Source organism: Mastigoproctus giganteus, chromosome 9, assembly GCF_048544385.1.
Source record: "Mastigoproctus giganteus isolate SK-2022 chromosome 9, ASM4854438v1, whole genome shotgun sequence".
Classification (NCBI taxonomy): Eukaryota; Metazoa; Arthropoda; class Arachnida; order Uropygi; family Thelyphonidae; genus Mastigoproctus; species Mastigoproctus giganteus.
Window position 1 is genome coordinate 13,016,618 of NC_143583.1, and position 23,154 is coordinate 13,039,771.

The window sequence follows — 23,154 nt, forward strand, 5'->3', positions numbered from 1 at the left end:
TGTACTTGTTAAGCAATTCTGCCGGTCTCCTACTCTTAATATTATTAGTGCCAACGTGTACAACTATATCACCTTTTGTGCCCTTAAAAGATGATATTCGCTCTACAACGTCATGAACATTTGCGCCTGGCAGACATACCCTGGTCCTGTTCCACCTATCTTTTTTACAAAGCATGTTCCCCGTTTCCCAAGCAATAGAGTCACCAACAACTACTAGTTCCTTCGGGACCAGCGCATTCTGCCTTGGGGGTTGCCTCTGTGTCACGCGATGCCCAAGTGCAAGCTGTGGCGTTGATGTGGGCAGCTGAGAGCTTGATGGGCCCCTCAATTTAGTTTCTTCGAGGGCATCCACCCTGTCCTTCAAGCTCTCATATAGGCCCACAAGAACACCGAGTTGTTGCCTGATATCGATACACTCCTTGCATCGCGCACACACAAAGACATCCCCCTTGGCAGTATCATGTCCCGTACCCGATTGTTCTTCAAACATCAAGCAAACAGTGCATTTTATAAGGCTGTGAGTCAGAGGAAAACTGCCCCCCTCAGTTCTGCTCTGAGCTACAGCACTTCCATTAGCTTGAGCCTTTTGCTTTGCTGCTCTGGTCTGAGTCATGATTCTATTTATTTATTAATTAATTATGTTATGTTATTAATTATGTTAAATATAATTAATTATATTACGTTTGTAATCTAAGTCGTTATATGTATTTATTTAAAAGTACAATTTAACTGCTTAAATTGTCTAGTACGGCATATAACTATCGTATCACAAAGGCGGGAAAGTTACGACGGTAGCGGTAGTTACGAACACGTGGAAACCCTTACCGATACGTTTATGCAATTACAAGGCCGAGTAAAGAATAAATACACCAAATTAATCAGAAAATCACAAAATAATGTTATACTACTAAATTTAAATCAAAAGTTTTAGGAAAAACAATAATTTCAAATCAATAAATAAGAAAAATCCACTTAGCGGCTTTGAACACGACCGTCACTAGTAGCCTCGTCATCATCTAGCTCACTGCAGAGTTTACTTCACCCCTTGCATTGTTCTTCCTGAATAACTCATGTATGAATTCAGATGCAAAATACTCATTCAGTTTGTTAGCCCCCTGAGCAGGATCCTCAACAGTTGAACCATCAATATCCAGTGGACCAATCTGATTCATCCCTTTCCTTCTCGAGTTTATGTAGGTAAAGAATGCCAAAATTTCTCATAATCTGCCTTTGCCTGCCTTATCTCCTTTGTGACTTGGTTACAGACCAGATTAGATGTACATCACATGCTTCTGTGTCACCCATCAATTTATATGTAGCCCATGCATTTTTCTTCTCGGCCATAGGTCTCATTAGTTCACATCCGACTTCCATTTAGGCCTAAACCTTGAACAATATTGTTGAACTAGCCGCCATATTGTAGTCGATAAGAAATAGCATAACATATATATATCTTGAACTGATAGCATAATGTATAAAGTAAAACTAGATACGTAATATGAAGCACCCAATGAGGAATCTGTTAGGTTATTATAGTATTATCAATTAATCAAAAATACTAATCTTATTAAATTTCATTGTTAATTAAACTTTATTTAAACGGAAATCATGACTCAGACTAGAGTTTCAAAGCAAAGATCACAGACTAGCGAGAATGTTGTGACTCAGTCGACAAACGAAGGGGAGATTCTCCAACGCATCACAGTCTCAAAAAATGTGCGAAATGTGAAATATTTGCTGAAATTTCTAAATAATAATCTACATAATCTAGCCAAGGAGGATGTCTCTATGTGTGCTAGATGCCTAGAGTGTCAAGAAATTAGGCAACAACTCAGTGTTATGATGGACATCTATGTGAGCTTGAGGTAAATGGTAAATGCCCTCAAGGAAATTAAATTGAGGGGGGCCAATCAGGCTCTCAACAGCCCAGATGAACTGCCGAGCTCACTCCTGGTAAATCAGGGAACACAGAAGCAATCTCCAAGGCAGAATGCACTGGTCTCAAAGGAAGTAGATATTGTTGGGGACTCTAATGTCGGAGAGATGGGGAATATACTATGCAAGAAATATAGATGGAACAGGATAAGAGTATGTCTGCAAGGGGCAAAAGTTGATGACGTTGTGGAGCAGATATCATCTTTAAAGGGCACAAAAGGTAATATTATTGTATACATTAGAACTAACGACATTAAATGTAAGAGAACTACAGATTTACTCAACAAGTACAGGTCAATGTTGAAAAAAAGTCCAAGTTAGGGTTGAATGTGAAAATGTCTGCAATTGGACCCAGACACAATAGGAGGGAGTATATGATGAGAGCCTTGTTGATCAATTCGGTCCTGGAGAGTTTGCGCAAGGCTCAAGGGGTAGAATTTTTTTCAGCCTGGTCTGTGCTTGTTGACAGGAGAGACTGCTTTTAAAAGGATGGAGTACACTAAATAGAAAGGGTGCAAGAATATTCGCTGATGCTATCGAGGCATTGTAAGCTGGGTCGGAAAACTGCTAGCTTGGGGGGGGGATACACAGACTAAAAGATTAACAGTGGCCGCAGGCAGAAGCAAAAGTGATTCTTGCACTGCTTCTATTAGAATGAGCAGCAGCATGGAAAGCAAGGCAATGGAGATCTCCATGAATGCTGGGAGTCATAGCGGGATAAATAAATACATGAGCTGTGTTAGAGTAACTAAGAGCAGAAACAGGTACGTGTATACTTGCATGTACACAAATGCTAGGGAATATAGTTAATACATTTGATGAGCTTGAAGTGCTAGTCAAGATATCAAAGGCAGATATTGTTGGGATATCAGAGTCATGGTATCACACAGATATAAGCAGTGCAGAAAAGGTGGTGAGTACAATGTGTACAGAAAGGATAGACAGGACAGGAAGGGAGGAGAGGTTATGCTGATATTTAATAAACACATAAAATTTAAGGAAGTGCATCAAATGGATGTTGACTGACAATGCAATGTTGAGTGTTTGGTGTGACATAATAATTGGGAGATCAAAATTGAGGGTAGGAGTGTGCTATAGGCCTAACTCTGATGAGTATAATGATCAATTGTGCAGAGAAATAGTGGGCCAGTAAATCAGAATATCTTATAATTGGGGATTTTAACTTTCCAGATATTGACTGGAACTTGTGGATTGGTCACGCGCACGATAGCAAGAATTTTGGGGATTTATTAAAGAATTGTTTTCTACAGCAATATGTTCAAGAGGCAACTACAAGGAGTAATACACTTGATCTGATTATCAGCAGTGATTATTCATGCATTAAGAATTTGTGGGTAAAAGAACCACTAGATGACAGTGATCACAGTGAACTGATGTGGGATTTACTTAAGGATGTAACTACCATCAAGGTTAAGGGGAAGGGTTTTTGTTTTTGTAAAGGTGACTACAGTGGTCTCAGACAGTTTTTAAATTTTATACAGTGGAATCAACTGATGATGTTATCAACAGTGAATTCTAAAGGGGAAGCCTTCAGGACAATTTTGGAGGGTATTTGGCTTTTCATATCAACTAAGAAATATGCTTCAAGGTTCAGGCCTAAATAGGATTCAGATGAATTAATGAGGCTCGTGGCAGAGAACAAAAATGAACGGCATGCATATAAATTATCAGGCGACACAGAAGCCTATGGCAGATATAGGCTAGTCTGTAATAAAGTCACAAAGGAGGTAGTAGTGGCATGTGATGCAAGAAAGCAAAAAAAAAAAAAAAAAAATCACACCATTTCCTCCAAATGCCTGTCCAGTTCCTCCTTAAATTTATTTAACCTATCAACTTCCACAACGACAGATGGAAGTTTCCAGCTGTGTTGCTGTGAAAGTTTTGAACTTCCACAACGACAGATGGAAGTTTCCAGCTGTGTTGCTGTGAAAGTTTTGAACTTCCACAACGACAGTTTCTAGCAATTAACCACCCGCTGGCTAAAAGCAAATTTCCGCACATCTATTCTACATCTGTCCTTTCTTAATTTGAATTTATGCCCCCTTAGGTTTGTAATCTGAACAAGTGGAAGGATCCCATCAGAATTCGGTGTGCTCAACCAATTCAAGGCCTTATACACCTCAATGAGATCACCGCACAGGTGCCTAGTCTCCAGCCACTGCAATTTGCAGAACTTAAGCCTCACTTGGTAAGAGGATCCCTTCATTTCCCTCACCAATCTTGTTGCCCTTCTCTGTACATGCTCAAGTAAATCTACATCCTTCCTAAAATGAGGCCTCCAGACCTGTACGCAGTACTCAAGGCATGGCCTTACCATTGCCTTATACAGAGGGACAATCACTTCCTTTTCCCTGCTAGCAAAATTCCTATATATCATTGACAAAACCCCATGACCTGCCCTGGCAGCCTGTCTGCATTGCTCAAAAAATTTCATATATGACTGCACAATTACTCCCAGGCCTTTTTCATTCTCTACCACCTTAAGTGTAGTACCACACAGTTGGTACGTTTCTCTGGGGTTACTTCTACCCACATGCAGTACTATGCATTTGTCAAAGACAGTTTGTCAGTTGCCACTTCCTAGCCCATCTGCCCAAATTATCAAGAACCTGTTGCAGTAGCACACTGCCATTACTGTCATTAACAACCCTGCCAACTTTTGTATCGGCTGCAAACTTCGACACTATGCCTGATATACCTTCATCAACATCATTGATAAATAAACAAAACAACAGTGAACCCAACACTAATAACATTAGTCCACTAAGAGCAGCACCCACTGATTACCACTCTGTCTTCTCCCACTCAACCATCCTTTTATCCATTGTAGCAACTTACCCTTAATACCATTCTGCTCCAATTTGTACAATAGTCTTCCATGTGCAACAGTGTCAAAAGCTTTCTTGAAATCCAAATATATGATATCAAATGATTTTTTGCATCCATTTCCTTTGTAACCACATCATAATATCCTATCAAATTTGTCAGACAAGACTTTCCTTTAACAAACCCATGCTGTGTCTAAATTATTGCTGCAGTCTTGTCTAGATGATCCTGCAATGCATCTTTAACCAGTCAATCCATTATTTTACCCAGAACAGAAGTTAAACTAACTGGTCTGTAATTACTTGTGGCACCCTTCGATCCCCCTTTGTGAATTGGGGATACATTTGCACATATCCAGTCCGTGGGAACCTCCCCTGAGTCCAAGGATGCTCTCATAATTATGGCTAAGGGTTTGCTTAGTGGCTTTGCTGCCTCCTTTAATATAACTGGATATATCCCATCCACCCCAGGTGCTTTTCTTATATTTAACTTCAACAATTTCTCCTCCACTTTGCTCTCATAATATAAGATCCTGCTACAATTTTATAACCTTCTGCCATTTTCAAACCTTAATAATTCCTCATGTGTGAATGTAGATGCAAAATACTCATTCAGTTTGTTTGCTATCTGAGCAGGATCATCAAAAGTCGAACCATCGATGTCAAGTGGACCAATCATATTCATCCCTTCCTTTTAGAGTTTATATAAGTAGAGAAATCCTTGCTGTTTTTCTTAGCATCTTTTGCTAAGGATTTCTCGTAATCTGCCTTCCCCTGCCTAACCTCCTTTGTGACCTGATTACAGACTAGCTTATATATATATACCTGATTACAGACTAGCTTATATCTGCCATAGGCTTCTGAGTCTCCTGATAATTTATATGCATCCCATGCATTTTTCTTCTCTGTTACGAGTCTCATTAGTTCATTAGATACCCATTTAGGCCTAAACCTTGAACTATATTTTTTAATAGGTAGGAAACTTTTAGTAGTATCCACGATTAATTCCTTGAATGCTTCCCACTTAGAATTTACTGTTGTTAACATTGTCAGTTGATCCCACTGTACTCACCTTTACGGAAGCAAAAAACCTTTCCTTTATCCCTGATTGTAATTAAATCTTTAAGTAAATCCCACATCAGTACAATGTGATCACTGCCACCTAGTGGTTCCTTTATCTGCAAATTTTTAATACACGAAGATCATTGCTGATAACCAGATCAAGAGTATTACTCTCTCTGGTTGCCTCTCTTACATGCTGCTGCAGAAAACAATCATCCAATAAATCCACAAAAGTCTGACTAATGTGTGAGTGACCAACCCACAAGTTCCAGTCAATATCTGAGAAGTTAAAATCCCCCTTTATAAGACATTTTGATTTACTAGCCCACTCTATTTCTCTGTACAATTGTTCATTTTACTCATTCAAGTCATTAGGCCTATAACACTCTCCTACTCTTATTTTTGCTTTAGCAGTGCTTATGTCACACCAAACTGACTCAACAGTGCACTCTTCATCTATATATTACTAATGATATCAAGAGAAGGAGACCGGCAGAATTGCTTAACAAGTACAGGTCACTGTTGAAAAAAAGCCGTGAAATAGGGTTGAATTTGAAAGTGTCTGCAATTCTGCCCAGACACGATAGGAGGGAGTATATGATGAGAGCCTTGTCGATCAATTTGGCCCTGGAAAGATTGTGCAAGGCTCAAGGGGTAGAATTTTTTTCAGCCTGGACTGTACTTGTTAACAGGAGAGATTGCTTCTACAGGGATGGGATACACTTAAATAGAAAGGGTGCAAGAATATTTGTTGATGCTATCGAGGCAGTGTTAGGTGGGTCGGAAAACTGCTAGCTTGGGGGGAGACAAAGACGAATAGATTAACAGCAGCCACTGGTAGAGGTGAAAGAGATTCTTGCACTGCTTCTATTGGAATGAGCAGAAGCCTGAAAAACAAGATTCAGGATATTTCAGAGAATGCTGGGAGTCATTGCAGTACAAGTAAACACATGGGTTGTGTTAGGGTAGCTAAGAATACAAATAGGTGGATGTATACTTGCGTGTACACCAATGCTAGGAGTTTAGTAAATAAATTTGATGAATTTGAGGTATTGCTCAAAACATCAAAGGCAGATATTGTTGAAATATCAGAGACTTGGTGTCACACAGATATAAGGAATGAAAAACTGGAATTTGGGAGTACGTCTACAGAAAGAATAGACTGGATAGGAAGGGAGGAGGGGTTATGCTATTAGTTAAGAAATACATAAAATCCAAGGAAGTGAAGCCAGTGGACATTGCTGGACAGTGCAGTGTCGAGTCAGTTTGGTGTGATATAAGCATAGGGAGATCAAAATTGAGAGTAGGAGTGTGCTATAGGCCTAATGACTCTGATGAGTATAATAAGAAACTGTACAGGGAAATAGAGTGGGCCAGTAAATCAGAGAGTCTTATAATGGGAGATTTTAATTTCCCAGATATTGACTGGAATTTGGGGGCTGGTCACTCACACACTAGCAAGGTTTTTGTGGATTTATTGGATGATCGTTTTCTACATCAGCATGTTCGGGAGGCAACCAGAGGGAGGAATACTCTTGATTTGATTATCAGCAGTGATTCTTCATGCATTAAGAATCTGCAGATAAATCAACCACTAGGTAGCAGTGATCACAGTGTGCTGAAGTGGGATTGACTCAAAGAGGTAACTACCATTAGGGGTAAAGGGAAGGGTTATTGCTTTTGTAAAGGCGACTACGATGGACTGAGACAGTATTTAAATTCTATACAGTGGGACCAACTGATGATGTTACCAACAGCAAATGCAAAATGGAGAGCGTTCAAAGAACTTATCTTGGAAGCTACTAGGCTTTACATACCAACTAAGAAATATTCTTCAAGGTTTAGACCTAAATGGATGTCAGATGAACTGATGAGGCATATGGCAGAGAAGAAACATGCATGGGATACATACAAATTAACACATGACACAGAAGCCTATGATGGATACAAGTTGATCTGTAACCAAGTTACAAAGGAGGTTAGGCAGGCGAAGGCAGATTACGAGAAATCTTTGGCAAGGGATGCAAATAAAAACAGCAAAGAGTTCTTTACTTATGTAAACTCTAGAAGGAAGGGGATGAATCAGATTGGTCCACTTGATATCGATGGGTCAACTGTTGATGATCCTGCTCAGGTAGCTAACAAACTAAATGAATATTTTGCATCGACATTCACACATGAGGAGTTATTTAGCGAGGGGAAAGCCAGAGGTGTATTCAACTCTAGCTGTAAGCTAGAGCATCTTGTTATAACTGAGAGTAAAGTGGAGGAGAAATTGTTGAAGATAAACACAAGAAAGGCACCCGGGGTGGATGGGATCTATCCAGTTATATTAAAGGAGGCAGCAGAGGAAGTAAGCAAAAGCTTAGCCATAATTATGAGAGCTTCCTTGGACTCAGGGGAGGTACCCGCAGACTGGAGATGTGCAAATGTGACCCCAATTCACAAAGGAGGATCAAAGGCTGACACAAGTAATTATAGACCTGTGAGTTTAACTTCAGTTCCAGGAAAATTAATGGAGGCACTAGTTAAAGAAGCACTGCAGGATCATTTAGACAAGACTTCAGTTATAGCTCGGACACAGCATGGTTTTGTTAAGGGGAAGTCTTGCCTGACCAATTTGATTGGATACTATGATGCAGTCACAAAGGAACTGGATGCAGGGAATAACTTTGATATTATATACTTGGATCTTAGAAAGGCTTTTGATACTGTTGCACATGGAACACTGCTGCACAAATTGGAGCAGTGTGACATTGGAGGCAAATTGCTGCTGTGGATAAAGGGGTGGCTGAGGGGGAGAAAACAGAGAGTGGTAATCAATGGACACTGCTCATCGTGGACTAATGTTATTAGTGGAGTCCCTCAGAGCTCAGTGTTGGGTCCATTATTGTTTTCTGTATTCATAAATGATATTGATGATGGTATATCAAGCTTAAAGTCGAAGTTTGCAGACGATACAAAGGTAGGCAGGGTTGTCAAGGACACTACTGACACTATGCTGCTGCAACAGGATCTGGAAAGGTTGAGCAGATGGGCCGAGAGGTGGCAAATGAAGTTTAACATTGACAAATGTAAAGTACTACACATGGGAAACAGCAACCCCAGAGCAACGTATCAACTCTGTGGTACTACACTGACAGTGGTGGAGAATGAAAGGGACCTGGGGGTGGTTATGCAGGCAGATATGAAGTTCTCTGAGCAGTGCAGACGGGCTGCAAGAGTAGCTCATGGTGTATTGTCAATGATATATAGGAATTTTTCTAGCAGGGATAAGGAGGTGATTATTCCCTTGTATAAGGCAATGGTCAGGCCACACCTAGAGTACTGTATACAGGTCTGGAGGTCACACCTAGAGTACTGTACATGTATACAGGTCTGGAGGCCTCATTTCAAGAAGGATGTAGAGCTGCTGGAACGAGTACAGAGAAGGGCAACAAGATTAGTGAATGGAACAAAGGGGTGCTCTTACGAAGAAAGGCTTGAGTTTTGCAAATTACAGTGTCTGGAGACTAGGCACCAGCGAGGTGATCTGATAGAGGTGTATAAAGCATTGAATGGTTTGAGCATGCTCAATGCTGATGGGATTCTTCCTCTCGCTCAGAATAATCACCTGAGAGGGCATAAATTCAAACTGAGGAAAGACAGATGTAGGATAGACGTGTGGAAATTTGCCTTTAGTCAGCGAGTGGTTGGTTGGTTGAACAGACTTCCATCCCTTGTCGTGGAAGTTGATAGCCTAAATAAGTGTAAGGCTCAGCTGGACAGGTATTTTGAATGAACAGAGGGGTGAAGTGGAAGTGGTTTTTTTTTTTTTTTTTTTGGCTGATGCTGCATAAGCTTGCTTTCTTGCATCAAATGCCTCTACTAATGCTAATATCAACTGGGTACATTTCTTTTGATTTTATGTTTTTTTTTTAATTAACAGCATAACACCTCCTTCCTTTCTATCCTTTCTGTACACATTGCATTACCCATATTCCAGTTCTGCATTCCTTATATCTGTGTGACACCACATCTCTGTTATCCCAACAATATCTGCCTTTGATGTCTTGACCAACACTTCAAATTCATCAAATTTATTTACTATACTTCTAGCATTGGTATACATGCAAGCATACATACTCCTATTCCTAGTTACCCTAACACATCCCATATACCGACCTATTTCACGATGACTGCCATCCATCTCTGAAACCTCCAACACCCCTCGCTGCAGGTCGCTACTTATTCTAATAGAAGTTGTGCAAAAATCGCCTTCACCTCTGCCTGTGGCTACTGTTAAACTATTAGTCCTTTAATCCCCCCAAGTTATTAGTTTTCCGACCCACCTAACACTGCCTCGATAGCATCAGCAAATATTCTTGCACCCTTTCTATTTAAGTGTATCCCATCCCTGTAGAAGTAGTCCTTTCTGTTAACAAGTACAGACCAGGCTGAAAAAAATTCTATCCCTTGAGCCTTGCACAATCTTTCCAAGGCTGAATTGATCGACAAGGCTCTCATCATATACTTCCTTCTATCATGTCTAGGCAGAATTGCAGACACTTTCAAATTCAACCCTAATTTCCGGCTTTTTTTCAACAGTGACCTGTACTTGTTAAGCAATTCTGCCGGTCTCCTACTCTTGATATCGTTAGTGCCAACGTGTACAACTATATCACCTTTTGTGCCCTATAACACCAGTTATAGATCACCACAAAATTAAAAAGATACCATAAAAAGAATTAAAATAAGTTTACGTAACGTAAACCCAAATTATGTGGCACCCCTGAAATGTTGTTGTGGCACCCTGGTTGAAAACCACTGGGTTACTATAATGCAGTGACCAAGAAACTGGATGCGAAAAATAATTTTGAGATCATATAACCTTGATTTCCGGAAAGCTTTTGATACTGTTGCACAAAAGACTACTGTATAAACTGGAGCAATGTGACATTAAGGGAATGTTACTGCTATGTATAAAGCAATGTTTCTTTATGTATAAAGCAATGGTTAATTGGAAGAAAGAGTGGTTATCAAGTGCTGTTGATAACCACTCTTTGGACTAATGTTATCAGTGGGGTTCCCCAGGGCTCAGTGCTGGGCCCATTGTTGTTTTCAATATTTATTAATAAAATTAATGAAGGTATATCAGACTTAATGTTAAAGTTTGCAGATGATACAAAGGTTGGCAGAGTGATTATCGACAGTAATGGCGGTATGGTACAGCAACAAGATTTATAAAAGATAGGTTGATGGGCTGAGAAATGGACTTGAAGTTTAACATTGATAAATGCAAGTTACTGGAAGGTTAAACTTCATTTGCCACCTCTCAGCCCATCTGTTCAACTTTTCTCGATCCTGTTGCAGTAGCACACTGCCATTACTGTCATTAACAACCCTGCCAACCTTTGTATTATCTGCAAACTTCAACACTAAACCTGATATACCGTCATCAATATCATTGATAAATATACAAAACAACAGTGGACCCAACACTGAACCCTGTGGAACTCCACTAATAACATTAGTCCATGAAGAGCAGCACCCATTGATTACCACCCTCTTTCTTTTCCCACTCAACCATCCTTTTATCCATTGTAGCAACTTGCCCTTAATACCATTCTACTCCAATTTGTACAGTAGTCTTCCATGAGCAACAGTGTCAAAAGCTTTCCTGAAATCCAAGTAAATGATATCAAAATTATTTTTTGTTATCAACCACGTATAACTTATCAACAATGTATAACTACACTCAGCACAGCAGAAAATAAAAAGGAGCTGGGAGTAATTGTGCAGTCAGATATGAAATTCTCTGAGTAGTACTGCTCAGAGAATTTCATAGGCCAGGACTTTTAGGAAGGATGTAGATCTGCTGAAATGGGTGCAGAGAAGGGAAACCGGACTGGTGAATGGAATGAAAAGGAAAGCTTATCTAGAAAGCATTTAACTAGAAAGCACAATTTAGTTCTGCAAATTGCAGTGTCTGGAGACTAGGCACCTGCAGGGTGATCTGATTGAGGTGTTTAACGCCTTGAATGGACTGAGTAATATGAATGTGAATGGTATTCTTCCTCTTGCACATGAGGGGACATAAATTCAAGTTAAGGAAGGATGGTTTCAAGAGAGGTGTGCAGAAGTTTGCGTTCAGCCAGTGAGTTGTTGATTGTTGGAATAGGCTTTCATCTGTTGTTGTGGAATGTATGTGGTTTGAATAAATTCAACGTGAACTAAACAAAGTCTTGTAGAGTAAGGATGAGTGAAGGTGTTTTTTTTATTTTTTTTATTTTTTTTTGGCTAATGCTATATAAGCTTGCTTTCTTGCATCTTTTTCCACTACTAGTACTACTACCAGTGCTTTTTTTTGTAGAAAAATAGGTGCCAGTACTCATTTTTTGCTATCAGAAAAAATTGAAAATTAAAAGGATATGAAAAGTACTCTAAAAGCTTCTTTTTTTTTCCTGATACTGTTACTTTCGTAGTAATGTTTTTGGAATAAGAACAACAAATTTAGTATATTAACACAGTTCATTAAGCGTAAATTTATTATTCAAGTATATAAAAAAAATAAAATATGAGTAAAATAAGTAAATAAATCAATCACTTACTGAGTGCTGGGCACTCAGGATGAAGGGTCCGTAGTCACGAATGGTCGTTAGTGTAGAATCTCGAATTGAGAGCTTTACGGTAACTGAAAAAAGTTTCTAGTACACCGGCTTAGCCTAAAACTGAGGAACTAATGAAAACATTGTCTATTTGAGTCTTTCCAGTGGTTGTGAATGACAAGGGTGGGAGAAGCGACTCTGACTTCTTCCTAAGGAAGTGATTCAAGTCTTGGGGGAGAAGTGACTGGCAGGTGAGGGCCATGCAAGACTCCGCGCAGGTGCCTCCCCACCACTGCCGCCTCAACCTTGGCTCTCTGAGTACCTCCTTGCTGGCACAACTCCAGCTCTGAAAATTGTTAAAAATTACTTCTCGTCGCAAAATTTATAAATGACCTTTATAGAATTATTAACTAACTATTTAGCAGCCTTTCTGTCACCAAAAGGAGAGTTACTTAGTGCAAAGAAGCGCGCTATCGAAGTGCAATAAAAATTTGTTATGACTCACATTTTCCTGTCCGGCACTGCCATTTTTAATTTTAAAAATATTTTAAAATTATATTTTAAACCTACTCATTGAGCTCTATCCAATGGTGTATAATAAGCTATAGGTTGCCGACAATATTTTTGTTCCCCCCACATTTTTACTCCCCATTTCTCAGACAAATTTTTTCAACAACAATCAATATGGCGTTATGTTAGCCCACATGATGTACAAACCCATGCAAAATTTCAAGTAAATAGATTGAGTGGTTCCAGAGATACAATGCTGTGACTGATGGACGGACAGACAGACAACTGAGTGATGTTATAAGGGTCCTTCGTTAGACTACGGACCCTAAAAATAATAAGTAAAAATAAATAACATAAGTAAAAATAATTTCATAAAGTTTTTGTAGAATATCCTATGTCGACTTCTTTTCTTCCTCTTTGTGTGTCTCTTGCTTAATGACATTTCCGGAGCAGCCACGAATCAACATATTTTGCTGGATTGAAGCGGGTCAGCGGTGGGCCTACAATTTTAAGAAACAGTAGTGAAGAAACTGTTTTTGTCATCAACGAAGCACTGGTTGGGCTGGCGATCAGATTCATTTGTTAAAATCCTCGTTCACATTCACTCGATGAAATTGGTATCGTACTCAGAGCGTCCATCAAATGCTTTAATTCTTCCGAAACTATCTTTTCAATTAGGTATTCCTGAAATCCATGAATTGTATCTCTTTCATTTAACTATAACCTAATTAACAATTTTCTAACTTAAAATGTGGATAAAGCACTTTCGCGAAACAACATATGATTATTTGTCGGGGTAAAAGAAAATCACTCTTTCCTAATTCTCGAATGGGACGCTTACAGTTTATTCATAGCGGTGTCCAACTGATGGTCCACCAGGAAAGTGAACTAAAACAGCATTTTAAATTTTGTTAATTATCAAAAAAATTTTCTCATTAAATGTTTTGTTCAGTAAATGTAATTGTGTATTGTACTTAATAAAATTTTCAAATATTTTCAATTTTACTTTTACATGCAACAAGATATGGAAAAAGGAACACACTAAAGAAATTTAACTTCGAAAATTTTTTGAATATGGCTCCTGTACGGGAAAAGTTTGGACACCATTGCAGTAGAAGGTGAACCAGAGCCCATTGGGAATAATCCTTGATCTGCTCACTGCTGACCAGCGCCGCTTCTCGGTATGTCGGACAGGTGGTCAGATAGGTTTTGCCAGGTACCACTAAGTTGTAGAATGGTAATCCCTTTAGCCCTCTTAATTCGCGCAGCAGCACTAATTGCCTGAAGGCAAGAAATGCGAACAGTGCATACCGAGTATATTCTCTCCCAATCCGTTCGCTATATGTAAATTTTCTTGCTCAAAGGTAAGTATTTTAAATGTAACTTCCAAGGGGAATTGAAAATAATTTGCTATAAAAGGACTTCGTTAAACAGAGGTCCGACTGAGTAATTTAAAATTATAAAAATGGTTATACAGTTTTATATAGAAATTATCTTAACAATAGACAGTGAAAATGCAAATTTAGTTAAATAACTTTAAGCTTATTTGAATAGCAAATTTGCGGAATATTACAAATTTCAAAGTGCATTACATCCAAATGTTACCCGTCACTGTTAATAAAGGTGCCGGTACGCCGTACCGTTGCGTACCGTCCCAAAAAAAGCACTGAATACACAGGCTCAAACAGCCGATACAGATACTGTCAGCTGTTGTGGTGAAAGTGCGGCAGAAATGGTATTAAGAAGGGATATAAAAAACCATGTCATGTGCCAGAATGGGGTGACATTTGAGGTGCTATCTGGGACAATAGATGACTCACAATCCCTTAATTATCAGCAGACTACAACCAGGATGCACAGAAAAACATGAGCACAACATCCAATGGTTTTTGCAGATAGGCCAAAAGGGCAGGTGACCAGTTCACGTGCCCATGTTGACTGGCCATCATCGACACCTTTTCCTGCAGTGGACATCTAGATGATTGTAAAAGAGTCATCTGGTCTGAATGAATCAAGATTTCAGCTCCCCTTGTGCCAATGGACATTTGCAAATTCAACAGCAAGCAGGGATACAACAGACTCATAGTTGGATGAAAACAGGTGGCAGCAGCAGTGTTATCATGGTTCACGGGATTTTTCATGTACCTCACTTGGTCCCCTGATCTAAATTGAATATAACTGCACCCCCAGATGCTACTTTGGTGTTACTTCAAATCAATTTTACTCAACAAGGATCATGCCGAAGCAATCTGTGTGCTACCCTGGGCGTCAAATTTTGCTGACGCCATCAATACCATCAAACATTTGTGAAATACAGTGGAATGAGGCATTGGTCAGATGATGCTAGTGGATAGCTCCATCAAGCATTGAGTATCTGGGGTTATCATAAAAAAAAAAAAAAAAAAAATTAAAGACTCCTTTTCTTTCACTATTTAAAACTTTTGTTCCACATCCTCCTAAATAGAGATCACCAATCTGGAACCTTTTATGAGGAGTCCAGCTAAGTTTTAAAAAAGAACCCCTCCCCCCCCACCATCGCTACTGTTCATACTATAACTTACCTTTATAGATGGCTTGGCTTGAAATATTGGTCAAAACAATACAACTTGATATTAGGCTTTTAGATTCAATTAATAACACACCAGATCTTTACAACTCTTCTTTCTTTACTTGCTAACTAGGCCTACAAAAAGTTTGAAATTGTTCCAAGAAAGAATTTACAAAATGGATATAAGCAAATATTGCCTAATCAATATACTATCATCTGCTAGCTCCCCGCATCAGTGAGTGACCGCACAAAATCTTGTCCAACAATAAGTTATATTAAGGCTCGGAAGTATTGGGCTGCATTGATGGAACTATTTCTTCTCTTTGTGATGTTCAACTTTATCTGAATTGTTTTTTTTTTTTTTTACATTCTCTGTCACTAATAAAATTTAATAGTCTATTACTTATGAAATGTATTGTACATTCTATCACTGATATTCCATGCCTATTACTAACCACATTATAGTACATGTTTTGTTCTCAATAAAATAAACAATGAAAACAAATTTTAAAAATATATTTATTATTAAAAATGAATTCTTTTATATACCTCTGGTGCATTTTTTGCATGGGACTTTAACCTTGAATTAATGTGGCTTTGCAAAACCTCTTTTGATTCTGATGATCTAGGAAAAGAATTTTGTTATTAAATTAACTGAATAATTTTTTTTTTTTTTTTTTTTTTTTGTGAGAAGCTGTTGTAGAACTATACATAAAACTAGTAGTTATAAGCATTGACCAGTTTTATGTGCATATATAAAATACTTCACATCACACAATGACAATAATGAATAACAATAAATTAACTTCAGATCTGAATCAACAGAAAGAAACCTTAAAAGGTATAATCTCTGATGTAAATTAGACTGTTAAATTACAGGTCATGTTTATTTCTTGGCACATTCATAAACAATAGGCACTTCACAAAGTGCCTATTGTTTTCAACATGGCCACTATCAATCACTATCACTATATATCAATCTGCACACACCAAATTGGTACTTAATACATAGATTTTAATGAAATTTTAAATATCACACATATAATTTTTGTTGCACTCGCTAGAAAAATAAAAATTCTCGACGTCTTTTACTCCTTATGCTGATCGAAATGATCTTTTAAAATTTCCCCAACTGGTCACAGAGCTTAAACTACCCATGGAGGTAATTTAATCTAGTAATTAGCAACTCACTGACAAAGAGAAACTTCCTACAATCCAATCTACAATTTATAGTCTGTAGTTCTGGTATCATTTTTAACCATTAAAATTTCATCCTTCATTTTACTATTCACTCTGCGATTGTTACAGACCTCAGTCAGATGTACTTAAGGGTACCTAGTTACCAAATTCTGTAGCCCCCGTAATCAAAATCTTTCATCATGTGGATGCATTTTTTCCAATCTTGCTAATCGCCCATCTTTGAACATTTTGAAAAAGGTCAATTTGTTTTGTTCAGATGAGGTCTAATTAATTGTGATAAATAATTAATTAGACCTTAGCTTGAAGGTCCTAATCACTTATGTGTATTTTTATTATTTTTTTTTGTTTGTAGCTAAGAAATTTTACTTTTCAGTAGGCATATATAGCTAATTTAAAACTGCGACATAACTGTATAGCATGACTTGATCGCAGAAGGTATAATGTAAAACTTGATAGGATAATACATATCACTGCATTTAGGAATCTATTAGCTTAATGTAGAATTGTCAATTAATTGATTAATTTTCATTGTTGATCAATTAAACTGTATTTAAACGGAAATCAAGCCCCAGACTAGGGCAGCAAAGTAACAGGCACAAAGTAGCTGGAATGCTGTGGCTTGGGGAGAATTGAAGGAGAGATTTTCCTACAAATCACAGCCTAAAAAGATGAGTAACTTATGCAATGTTTGCGAATTTTCATGGAACAGGACATGATACAGCCAAGGCGGATGTCGTTGTGTGTGTTCGATGCACAGAGTTTGAAAAAATTTGAGTGCTCATCATTCCAATGGTCATTTATGAGAGTTTCAAGAGTAGGGTAGATGTCCTCGAAGGAATTAAAATGGGGGGGGGGATCAAGCTCTCAATTCCAGAGCTCACAATTGTGCATCATGCAATGCAGCTGCAATCTCCAACATAGAATGCACTGATCCCAAAGGTGATTATTGTCGGTGACTTTTCTTGGGGAAACAGGAAATATGTTGTGTAAGAAGCATAGGTAAAATAGGATCAGAGTATGCCTGCTGGAGGCAAAACTGGATGACATTATAGAGAGGATATCATCTTTTAAGGGAACAAAAGGTGGTACTGTTGTACATATTGGCACTAATGATAGTAAGAGTAGGAGACCTTAGGATTTACTTAACAAGTACGGGCAATGTTGGGGAAAAAAGTCGCAAGTTAGGATTGAATTTGAAAGTGTCTCTGCAATTCTGTCCAGACACGATGAGAGGAAGTATATGTTGAAAGCCTTGTCAATCAATTTGGCTCTGGAGAGATTGTGCAAGGCTTCTTAGGGAAACGGGAAATATGTTGTGTAAGAAGCATAGGTAGAATAGGATCAGAGTATGCCTGCTGGAGGCAAAACTGGATGACATTATAGAGAGGATATCATCTTTTAAGGGAACAAAAGGTGGTACTGTTTTACATATTGGTACTAATGATAATAAGAGTAGGAGACCTTAGGATTTACTTAACAAGTACGGGGCAATGTTGGGAAGAAAGTCGCAAGTTAGGATTGAATTTGAAAGTGTCTCTGCAAGCCTTGTCAATCAATTTGGCCCTGGAGATATTGTGCAAGGCACATGGGGTAGAATTTTTATCAGCATGGTCTGTGCTTGTTAACAGGAGAGAATGCTTCTACAGGGAATGGGATACACTTAAATAGAAAGGATGCAAGGATATTTGCTGATGCTATCGAGGTAGGTGAGTTAGAAAACTGCTAGCTTGGGGGAATACACAGACTAATAGATTAACTAGAGCTGCAGGCAGGTGTGAAGGTGATTCCTGCACTGCTTTTACAAAAAAAGCAGCAACCTGGAAAGCAGTGTGTGTGTGATTTCAGCCCCTGATGTTGTAATCATGGAACCAATGAATACATGGGCTGTGTAAGGTAACTAAAGTAAGAACATGTGCATGTATACTTGCATGTACACTAATGCTAGGAGCATTGTAAATAAATTTGATAAATTTGAAGTACTGATTAAGTAGTCAAATGCAGATAATGTAGGGAAAGCAGAGATATGGTGTCACTCAGGTATACTGATCAATTAATATTGGGAATAAAATGCATACAGAAAGGACAGACAGGACAGGATAGGTGGAGGGGATATGCTCTTAGTTAAGAAGCATATTAAATCTAAGTAATTACATTCAGTCAACATGGGAGACCAGTGCAATGATGAGTCAGTCTGGTGTGATATATAAGCATTAGGAAAACAAAACCGAGAGTAGGAGTATGTTATAATCTCTGATGAGGATCAAAAGGTGACAGGAGTAATCACGGACCTGTCAGTTTAACATCTGTTCCCGAGAAAATAATTGAGTTAACAGTTAAAGAAGAAATGCAGAACCATCTTGGCAAGAATGCAATTATATTAAGTGTAAGTGTGTTTAGGGTCAAGCGGCACCAGGGGTTTACTCCATCTCTGCGTAGTTTACATTGTGGTGTGTTATAGTACGCTGTAAATGCCAGAGATTTAAAAGTGTGTGGGTCTTGGATCATTTAGTGTCGTGTACCGTTGTTTTTCTGGTCGTTTAGCTGCTAAACCCCAACTAGGGCCCAACATTGCCCCACTTACGCCCCGTGGAGGCAGACCAGGAACCCAGTAGCTTATATGTACTCTGGCAGGTCCTACCACCTAATTTCCTGAGATTTCGGTGGCTAGGACCTTAAAAAAAAGGGGAGGAGGGGCACTTAAGTTTAGAAAAAGCCAGTAGAGGTTAATATGGTTCAGTTTTTAGTTTAGAAATTGTTAATTTTGATTAGTTGTGTGGGGTTTACGCTAGCATATTAGTCAGAGTAGGGGGAAGAGACTGAAGACTGGGGGGAAAGACAGAAGTATGGGGTCAATAGGGAAGGCAACCCCAGGTGGTCAGTAAGGCATGCCCATGCCTCACCAGGCGGAATATATGGGGTGGTAGGGGAGGGAGGAAACAGGAAGACCATCTCCTCCTTCCCCCTGCCAGGGATAGGAAAAAAGGTACCAGGCAAGGGAGCTGGTAGAGATCGCCATTTGGCTACATGGCAGTGAGGCTGCACCAGTCGTAGTGTAGTCATAAGATCATGTCTGGTAGTAGAGTCACTCGTGGGACAGTGTCCTGTCCAAGTTGAATGTCTTTGTTTTTGGTTCTCTATCTTCATTTAGTATATTTGTCAGTTTCACTTAGGTCTCATATTTGTTGGTACATAGGCAGGGTTTCTTGGTAGACAGCTAGTAGCTTCCACATAATTATCATTCCAGGGTGTGTCTGAAAGGATGTTTTGATTTGTTATCTGGCTGGTCGTCTTTCACTGCTGGTGTATTGCATTTAGCATTCTCCTTCTTGAGAAGAGTTCTTGAGCGAAGTTGGTTAGGGCTCCGTATTCCTCCTCTGAATCCAGTAGGTGAAACTCTTGCCCTCTGGGGAGGTATCTTATACTCGTGATTATACTACAGTCACAGCATGAATTTTTTAAGGGATGGTTACTATGATGCAGTCATGAAGGTACTGGATGCCAAAAATTGTGATATCATATAATTAGATTTCAGGAGGGCTTTTGATACTGTTGCACTTAAGGACCACTATATAAATTGGAGAAATGTGGCATTAAAGGCAAGTAGGTGTTATGGATAAAGGGATAGTTAAGTGGAAGAAGACAGGGTGGTTATCAATGGGTACTGGACTTCATGGACTAGAGTTATTGGAATTCCCCATGGTTCAGTGCTGAACCCATTGTTGTTTTCAATATTTATTAATAATAATAATGGTGTATCAGGTTTAATGTCAAAGTTTGCAGATGATAGAAAGATCAGCAGAGTGGTTAACAACAGTCATTAGGGCAAGGTACTGCAACAAGATCTAGGAAAATTGGGTTGATGGGCTGAGAAAAGTTACTTGAGGTTTGACAGTGACAAATACAAGGTACAGCATATGGGTAGCAGTAATTTAAGAATAACTTATCAAAAGTGTGTAACTTACTCAGGATAGCAGAAACTGAAAAAGACCTGAGGATAATTGTGCAGTTGGATATGGAATTCTGTGAGCAATGTTAGATGTACTGATAGGATAGTTTATGGAGTTTTGTCAAGGATATAGAGAAACTTTGCTAGTAGATATGAAGGTGATTATCCCTTTGCACAAGGCCAGGTCACATCTAGAGTGCTGTATACAGGTCTGGAGGCTGCACTTTAGGAAGGATGTGGATCTGCTGGAATGGGTGCAGAGAAGGGCAACCAGAATGGTGAACAGAACAAAAGGATGCTCTTACCTAGAAAGGAATTTTATTGACTAAGATATATCTTTTATCATCAAAAGACTTTTAGAGTCTTTTGTTTACTTCTGCTGAATAAACTTTATGCTTTTTGCTTTTTAACTTAATACATTTTTGATCTTAACTTCATACATTTTTGATCTTAACTTCATACATTTTTGATCTTAACTTCACACATTTTTGATCTTAAACCTATGAATTCATAATTTTTCCAATTACATTCATTTTTCATTTTTCCAAATATCTTCTTTTTAACTAGGTATGTTATATTCATTATTTTCCAGATAATCTCATGTATCAAAGTAGTGTATAATTTCTTTCATATCTTCATAAAATTCATCAATATTAATATCATATAAAAAAACTCTGTATACACGAGGCATAGATTTTTCCAATATTTAGGTTTCATAAATTCATAATTTCAGAGGGCATTCTGGTCGCGGAAGAAAACAGTCGGTAGATTTTTGGCTGCTGTAAAGGGATAAGTATTTTGATATTTTTACCATATTCTTCATTAATTAACAAACTACATTCTACACATTTTGATACTTTTACCATATTCTTCGTTAATTAACATACTACACTTGGTTTTCCAAAGATGCCAAATAGGTTTAGTAATGTTTTTAGCTTCTTATTTTGAATTTAACTAGTGATTTTTGGAAGTTACGACTCCCAGTAATGGTGGCAATATTGTTGAACTAGCCGCCATATTGTAATCGATAAGAATTAGCGCAAAGTATAAACCTCATACTGAAAGCGTAAGGTATAATGTAAAATTATATAACGCAATATGAAGCACTGTATTAGGAATCTGTTCACTTAGTATAGTATTATCAATTAATCAAAAATATTTATTAATATTATTAAATTCCATTATTAATTAAACTGTAATAAAATGGAAATCATGACCCAGACTAGAGCTGTGAAGCAATTATCACGCATTAGTCTCAAAAAATGTGCGAAATGTTTGCTGAACTTTCTAAAACGGAGCATGATCTAGCCAAGGAGGATGTCTTTGTGTGTGTGTGTGTGCTAGATGCCTAGAATGTCAAGAAATTAGGAACCAACTCAGCGTTCTGATGGTCGTCTATGAGAGCTTAAGGTGTAGGATAAATGCCCTCGAATAAATTAATATGAGCGGCCCATCAAGTTCTCAGCTGCACAGCTCAATGTCAGAGCTGATTCCTGTGCATCAGGCAACACAGAGGCAATCTCCAAGGCAGAATGCACTGGTCCCAAAAACAATAGTTATTGTTGGTGACTCTATTGATAGGGAGACAGGGAATATACTATGCAAGACGGATAGGTGGAAAAGGACCTGGGTATGTCTGCCAGGGGTAAAAGGTGATGACATTGTAGAGTAGATATCATCTTTTAAGGGCACAAAAGGTGATATTGTTGTACACATTGGAACTAGTGACATTAAGAGTAATACATCTTCAGATTTACTCAACAAGTACAGGTCAATGATTAAAAAAGGTCGTGATTTAGGGTTGGATGTGAAAGTGTCTGCAATTCTGCCCAGACACAATAGGAGGGAGTATCTGATGAGAGCCTTGTTGATCAATTCAGCCAAGGAGAGAATGTGCAAGGCTGAAAGGGTAGAATTTTTTTCAGCCTGGTCTGTGCTTGTAGACAGGAGAGACTGCTTCTCAGGGATGGAGTACACTTAAATAGAAAGGGTGCAAGAATATTTGCGGATGCTATCGAGGCATTGTTAGGTGGGCCAGAAAACTGCCAGTTTGGGGGGGGGGGGGATACATAGACTAAAAGGTTAACAGTGGCCGCAGGCAGAGGCAAAAGTGATTCTTGCACTACTTCTATCAGAATGAGCAGCAGTATGGAAAGCAAGGCAATCGCAATTTCCAGGACTGCTGGGAGTCATAGTAGGATAAATAAATACATGGGCTGTATTAGAGTAACTAAGAGTAAGTTAATAAATTTGATGAGCTTGAAGTGCTAGTCAAGACATTAAAGGCAGATATTGTTGGGATATCAGAAACGTGGTGTCACAGAGATATAAGCAGTGCAGAACTGGAATTTGACAAGTACAATGTGCACAGAATGGAAAGACAGGACAGGAAGGAGCAGGGATTATGCTATTAGCTAAGAAACACAGAATCTAAGAAAGTACATCCAATTGATTTTTGTGGACAACGCAATATTGAATCTGTTTGGTGTGACATAAGCACTAGGAAAGGAAAAATTACAG

The 23,154-nt window shown here is 38.5% G+C and overlaps 1 protein-coding gene across 1 annotated transcript in view; it reads right to left on the reverse strand.

The window, feature by feature from the left end:
* Positions 1 to 23,154, reverse strand: part of LOC150080055 (uncharacterized) — a 390,832-nt gene that overhangs the window by 71,176 nt on the left and 296,502 nt on the right. Inside the window, exon 13 of the mRNA XM_090381645.1 lies at positions 16,038 to 16,113. Coding sequence (XP_090237771.1) covers positions 16,038 to 16,113 — 76 coding nt within the window. The remainder of the gene's footprint in view (positions 1 to 16,037; positions 16,114 to 23,154) is intronic.